At 64.9% G+C, this 6,867-nt stretch overlaps 3 protein-coding genes across 3 annotated transcripts; all 3 read left to right on the top strand.

Annotated features, from left to right (window-relative positions):
- Positions 1-196: 196 nt before the first annotated feature.
- On the top strand, positions 197-1,699 carry PFL1_04479 (uncharacterized protein; the record flags this gene model as incomplete). Its single annotated transcript, XM_007882003.1, has 3 exons — positions 197-310; positions 1,191-1,402; positions 1,621-1,699. The coding sequence occupies 3 exons, from the start codon at positions 197-199 to the stop codon at positions 1,697-1,699; spliced, it is 405 nt and encodes a 134-aa protein (XP_007880194.1).
- Positions 1,700-1,834: 135 nt separating this feature from the next.
- Positions 1,835-2,554, top strand: PFL1_04478 (uncharacterized protein; the record flags this gene model as incomplete). Its single annotated transcript, XM_007882002.1, has 1 exon — positions 1,835-2,554. One exon carries the CDS (start codon positions 1,835-1,837, stop codon positions 2,552-2,554), a length of 720 nt encoding a protein of 239 aa, XP_007880193.1.
- A 750-nt stretch (positions 2,555-3,304) lies between these two features.
- PFL1_04477 (uncharacterized protein) lies at positions 3,305-6,100 on the top strand (the record flags this gene model as incomplete). Its single annotated transcript, XM_007882001.1, has 2 exons — positions 3,305-3,391; positions 3,473-6,100. The coding sequence occupies 2 exons, from the start codon at positions 3,305-3,307 to the stop codon at positions 6,098-6,100; spliced, it is 2,715 nt and encodes a 904-aa protein (XP_007880192.1).
- Between the last annotated feature and the right edge of the window lie 767 nt (positions 6,101-6,867).

Raw genomic sequence — 6,867 nt, 5'->3', positions numbered from 1 at the left:
TTGGCTGGGCTGGGCCGGGCTGGGCGGGCGCTCGCTGCGTCCCGGGTGCAACGTCTGGGCCGCCGTCGCCTTCTCGCCTCTGATCCCCTCTCGTCCCCCGCAAGACTCCCAGCAAGAGGAATCCCGTCGACACCACCACCCCATCACCCTCACCCTAACCCCTCCCGGTCCCCCCTCGGATATACCAGTAGCAGCCATGGTCAGCTCGTCGCGACGCACCCAGCGCAAGGCGCACTTCAGCGCCCCCAGCCACATCCGCAGGAAGATCATGTCCTCGTCGCTCAACAAGGAGCTCCGATCCGAGCACGGAGTAAGTGTCGCGTGCCAGCCTACGACCCGTCCGACGTACGGCCCGACGACCGCCGGAGATGGCCACCGATCGAGGCCGACCCGACGACGACCATGACGACGACGACGACGACTACGACGACCACCGCTTCGACTTCTGGTGGAGAGGCGGCCTGTCCGCACGCACCAGCCACAAACGCTCGCCTGCCCGCCCGACATCGCAGCAGGAGCTTTGGCGCTTTCGAAAGACGACAGAGCCAGCAGCAGAGAGCGACATTTCCGCAACAAGGGAAACAGGCTTCGGCGGAGGAGGCGGAAAGGGTGGCGATAGGACGGGTCGCCACGGGTCGATCTCGGCCGTCGGCAAGACCCAAGCTCTTGCGGCGGTGGATCCGAGGGACGGCGCTGCTCGATCGCATCGAGAGTGGAGGCGAACCTGGTCGCAGGGGCACAGGTCGGCTTGGTGGCACCGATCGGCTCGCCAGCTCTACGGCGACCCTGGCTTTCCTGCTTCGGGAGCGCGGCGCAGGGCTCGACAGCGAGCGGGGTGGGCAAAAGCTCGCCGTCAGGGGCATGCCTTGCCTCGTCTCGCCTCATCGCCTCTCGTCGTCCGGCTCGCGATAGCTGCGATGGTGTGGAGAGAGGCCGGCCACGCTGTCCGGGTCTGGGGCAACCGACGAAGGACAGGGCAGACCGCTGGATTCTTGGGCGTCCGAATGGGCCAGGCCGATCATGCGGAGCTGTCGCTCTGCTGCTGCGCTGCCCTCTACCGCGACCGACGACTCCGACCACATCTCGACTCCTCCAACCCTCTCGATCCGCAGCCGTGGTTGCGGCCCTTGCCCGCTACGACGAACGCGGTTTCTGACGCTTGCTCCTGCCTCCCTCCCGCTCCCCTGCAGATCAAGTCGATCCCGGTCCGCAAGGACGACGAGGTCCTGATTGTCCGCGGCTCCAACAAGGGCTCCGAGGGCAAGGTTACCCAGGTCTACCGCAAGAAGTGGGTCATCCACGTCGAGCGCGTGCACCGCGAGAAGACCAACGGCGCCACCGTCCCGATCCCCGTCCACCCCTCGAACGTCGTCATCACCAAGCTCAAGATCGACAAGGACCGGTGAGTGTTGCGGGTCGAAGATGGACAGCCGAGGCGGCGTCGACCGCGGCCATTTGCAGCTCGCATGCACACCGGGCTGGCAGACGACCCGAGGCTCGAGGTCGGGGCTTCCCTGCACGGTCCGGCCACGGTGTCTCGGCACTTGGCTTCAAGCGCCAGAGGCAGGCCGCTGACGTTCTCCTTCCTCCCTTTCTCCCGCTTGCGCCTGGCCGCCGCAGCACCAACATCATTGCCCGCAAGTCTGGCAAGAAGGCCGAGGACAAGAAGGACGGCGACGTCGAGATGAAGGACAACTAAGCGACCAGTCCGCTCCTTTTTCCGTCTCGACCCTGCATTCCCTCCTTCAATCCACCACGCCCTTGGCCCTTTCTTTGCTCTTCTCGGACGGGCTTGTGATGGTCGGGTTGGCTCGAGCGGGGACGTTTTGACGGAATGGTCGAGAGGGGACGGCCTGCTCCGAGCCCTTTTGCGGCTTCGGGGCAGGCTCGAATCGCGTTGGCAGGGAAGCGGCATGGGGCGGTGGGAGGACCGGGTGTTGTCGAGCGGGCGTTGCGCAAGACGTCGAGGAGGCCGCCTCGTCGGGACCAGGCTTGCTGGGCGGGCCACCGGGACCTGTTTTCCCATTCGGCGGCGACCTCTTCGACGGACGGCGACGACGCCACCCTCGACCACGCCTCGATCCTCTTGCCACCCCTCCGGACTCGGTCACGGATCAGTCCACCCTCCTTCGCTGCCGGACACGACCCTCGATCCAAGCCGAAACGCCCCTCGCCTCGAACCCGGCTCGCGCCAGCGCTCCCCCGTCCGCCCCCGTTTCCGGCTGCGACCCTTCTTCACTCTTCGACGACGACGACGACGAAAGCAAGCTCTCTCTCGCCACGCATATGCACCTCGCTCGCACCGCCCCCTCTCTCCCTGCTCTTTCACCCAAGACCAGCGCGCATGTACACCATATCGAACCTTCACCCCCCTTCCGGGCCCGGCTCGGTCAAGACTCGACGACTCCATTCCCCCATCCTCACCCCCTCGCTCCTGCGCGCAGAGAGGGAGGAGTCGAGCCTACCACCGTCTTGGCCGAGACCGTCGTCCTCAACCTACACCTCCTCCCCATCCCGACCCGCCCGTCCAAACCCAAAAATGACAACCAATTAAGCCTCTTCCCGAGAATCCTCCGCATGTCGCTGCCGCCGTCGAGGTGGCCTCGTGCCCGCGCGCCCGCCATTGTCGCCGCCGCTACTGCCCGCCGAGATGTGGAGGCATGGGCGAGGCCGTGCGTGCGTGCGGCCAAGGCTAGGGCGAGGCGTGGCTGGCCAGACCCTGCCCGCGGGCAAGCAGGCAGGTGAGTGGGCGGACGCGTCTTCTTGGGCGCCGCCGTTGCAGGCAGGTAGGTGGGCCTGGATGCAGGCGGCCGGCTGCTGCTGCAGCACGCAGCCCAGCCCAGCCCAGCCCAGGCCAGGCTAGGCTAGGCAACAGCAACGCCAGCTGCAGCCACGCGAAACTCGCTGGCCCCGCCTGCTGCCTGGCCCAGCCTGGCCTGGCCCAGTCCAGCCCTGCGTGTGTGCGTGCGTGCGTGCGTGCGGTGAGGTGAGGTGAGTGCGGGGCAAGCAGGCCTGACCTGGCCTTGTTTGGCGGGCTGGCCTGGCCGGGCTCGCTCTGGCGGGGGGCAGACGCTCGCTCGCTCGCTCGCTCGCTGAGCGGGTGGCGCAAAGGTAGGTGGATGCGTATGCTCCCCCTTCGTCCTTTCCTCCTCCATCGCTTGTCCTTGTCTCTTTCCGCCCCTCACAGATCGCCAAAGTCCACTGCCTCAAAGGCCTACCTCTCCGCTGCTGAGAATATTCGGCGCTGCTGCCGCCGCCGCCGCAGCAGCACACTGCGGCCCTTTGCGACCGGCCAAAGGACATCATGTCTGCCATCAAGCAGCGCAAGATCGCTTGCCAGTGCTTGGGATGCCGGGGCGACCCCCCGACGCGATGTCTGTACGAGGGCCATGTGAGTGCTTCCAGTCTTCGGAGATCCGCTTGGTAAAGGCAATGGACTGACCTGCGTTGCTGATCCCTTCATCTACCTTAGGGCACTGAGCTGAGCAGAAGCGCCGGCAGCGCTCGGGAGGCCACAGCGGTCGCCCCTTGGTTCGAGGCGACTCCGCTTCGCCAGGGCGAGCAGGACACCATCGCGGGCCAGGGCGAGCACCACGCCATCGCGAGCCAGGGCGAGCACCACGCCATCACGGGCCAGGGCGAGCAGAGCACCATCGCGGGCCAGGGCGAGCACCACGCCATCACGGGCCAGGGCGAGCAGAGCACCATCGCGGGCCAGGGCGAGCACCAAGCCATCACGGGCCAGGGCGAGCAGCCGCCGCTCATCGACGAGCCCATGCACGCGGCGTTTGCCCGTCGTCACCGGCCCGGCCATCACGGTGGCAGGCGCCCGCACGGCCGCAACCACTGCCGAGGCAAGCGTCGTGGCCGTCGCCCTCGTGCCGGCCGTCGCCATCGCAGTCGCAACCGTCGGCGAGCTCCTCGCCACCCCCGCCAGCACATCTCACGCCGACCTCGACGCACGCGACCCCTGCGAGAGGCTATCAAGTCTGTCAAAGGCTCCGTCCGCAATTGCCTCGGGTGGCGGCCGGAGCTGCGGGCCCGCCTCGAGGAGCTATTCGTTCGGGTCAACGAGGTGGACCGGTACGTCCGGCTTTTCCTCAAGTATGCCTGCGTGCGGATCCTCAGCGACACGCCGGCATATGACCTCAGCCCGCTGCACGACCCCCAGGTCATCATGAACGTGTGGAAGGCGTTGACGCTCGACGCTCGAGGCGGCTTGAGAGACTGCGAGCCACTCTGGCTGTCGCAACACCTCGCGGCCTTCCTCGAGCTCACCGGCTACCGTCGCCGCGCGTTCGCAAATGTGGACGAGATCGCCGGATACCAGGCCACCAAGATTGTCACCAACCACACCAACACCATCCGCGCCAATTTCGGCAAGCGACTGCGGCGGCTTTTGATGCTGTCGTCGGACATCACGGCCTTCGAACACGACCGTGAGGTCCTCTCCTCGTTCAAGCGGTCCGTGGCGAGGGGGACCCCGACCGCTTCGGCGGACCCTCGCCTCCACCGCTGCCGAGAGGCGGCACAGCGGGTCCTTGCTGGCTACCCAGCCGGCTGGGCCTTTCAGCGCGAATCGATCTACTACGATGTGGTGGCGAGGCCAGGTGGCCACATCGCCGCCTTCCACCAACTCGGCCTTGCTCTCGATGCGGCGGAACGCCACCCGGTCGACCGCAAGGCTCGACAAAAGATGCAGCGGCGGCTCGAGGCGGCCCAGCGCCGGGCGGCAGCGAACCCGGATGCCGTCGTCCAGACGCCCGAGCCGAGGAGCCCATCCTACTACCCTCTCGCCGACGGCTGGATCCCGCGGCACATCCGTATCGACACCAGGATTGCGTGGAACCACATTCTGGCCAAGGCAAAGAACCCTCCCGCGCGAGGAGACGTCCTCGACGTGTGGGACGAGATAGTCGATCTGTCGCGGCCCATCTTTCGGCATCACGGGCAGATTGACCCAGACGTCACCACCCTCCACGACGGCATCCTCACCTTTGAGGGGTCTATCGAGACCGATGCCGTCGCCGCCACTGTTCAGATGCAGAATTACTCGGGCCGGAGCCTGCAGAGGACCACCCGACACGGCGGCGATCTTGGCGATGGGGCCATCGATTTGGAAGAGCCGTACATCGACTCTCTGCTGCCGGAGGACCTCGACAGCGTCTTGCTGATGGATCCGGGCGAGAAGGCAATAGTCTCGGGCATGTTGTTTACCTCGACTGCCGAGGAGCCCCAAACCATCGCGTACACCAAGGCCCAGCGAGCCCGTGACATGCGGTCTCGACGCTATGCCGCCATCCGCGAGGCAGTCAAGACGAGGGCGGTTCGAGAAGCCGAGGCGGATCTGTCCATGGGCAATGCGAGGACGCTCGACCTGGCGCAGTTCGAGGAGCATCTCCGCCGCTATGGCCGGCACGAGCAGGTGCTGGCCGCACACTACTCGACAACGCTGACCCGAGGATCCGGCGATCCTCTTCACCGGAAGTTCCGCCTCGCTGGCTACATCCGGGGCGAACGCTCGTACCGCGCACTTGCCGAGCGCATCAAGCACAAATTTGGCCGGGACATCAAGGTCGTCGTCGGCAACTGGAGCGTCGGAGCTGGCCGGACGCCCTCAAGGGGCAAGGACTTCCGGGCCGCCATGCGACGAAACGGCCTGCCGGTATACCTCATTGACGAGTGGGGCACGTCTGTCTGCTGCCCGACGTGTCACGGCCGAACGCTCTCTTCTTACGAGCCGCCTTCGGCACCAGGCCGAGCCCGGACCGGCAAGGTCTGGCGGTTGCAGCGGTGCAGCCGCTGCCGCGTGCAGGTCGACGGCCAGGACGACTGCCAGCGCATCTGGCAGAGAGACACTGCTGCCCTCATCAACATGGCCAGCATCCTCTTTGCCTCGGCGCATGGTCAGCCGCGCCCTCGCCACCTTTGCAGAGCTGACGACGACAGCGACAGCGACGGCGACAGCGACGGCGACGACAACAACAACAACAACAACAACAACAACAACAACAACAACAACAACAACAACGACGACAACAACGACAACAACGGCGGCAGTGCCGCACTCGCCTGTCTTGACCGGCAGGCTGGGACCTGACCTCCCGTGGTCCCAAAGATTTCGTGAGTTCTCCTCGTCAGATCAGCGCACCACACATTGGCCAGTTGGCTCAAACCCCCCTTTTCACTCGTTGTTCCCTCGTCCTCGAGCAGGAGTTCCCTTCGAGGGGCAGACGGGCAGTAGTGGCATGTACTCGGCCCTGGCCTCTCGGCGAATGACGGATGTCCGTCGCGGAGCTTACGTAAGCGTAACCGGTCCATATACTCCTTTTACGGGCTCCGTTCGAGAGGGTGGCGCCCTCGATTCGTAACCTGCCCAAGCTGCTTCGTAGCCACCATCACCAGTTCGTAGCCTGTGCCAACCACCATTCGTAGCCCTTTGGAAGTGATTCGAAGTTTGTGGAGACCGCAATTCGTAATAACCGGCTGTTCGTAGGCTGTTCGTAACCAACTGGACTTCTGGTAGTTGGCCGGGGAAGCACTGCAAGGGTCAGCTGTCAGCATTGCAACTACGAAATGCTTTCGAATGCCGATGGGTCACAAATCCATGGTTGTGCAGATCACGAATCCAGCACAGGGGCTTTCAAAAAGAGAGTGCTTCAAAGTACGAATGGCTCTGACCCTTACAAAAACGGTTACGAAGGCATTGGGCCGCACACACACACACACACGCGCACACACACACACACGCGCACACACACACACACGCACATGCACACACACACACACACACACATGCACACACACACACACACATGCACACACACACACGCACACGCACACACACACACACACACACACACACAC

Source organism: Pseudozyma flocculosa, assembly GCF_000417875.1.
Source record: "Pseudozyma flocculosa PF-1 unplaced genomic scaffold scaffold00014, whole genome shotgun sequence".
Lineage (NCBI taxonomy): Eukaryota > Fungi > Basidiomycota > Ustilaginomycetes > Ustilaginales > Ustilaginaceae > Pseudozyma > Pseudozyma flocculosa.
Note: the sequence above shows the minus strand (reverse complement) of the source record. Positions and strands in the feature narration are given on the sequence as shown.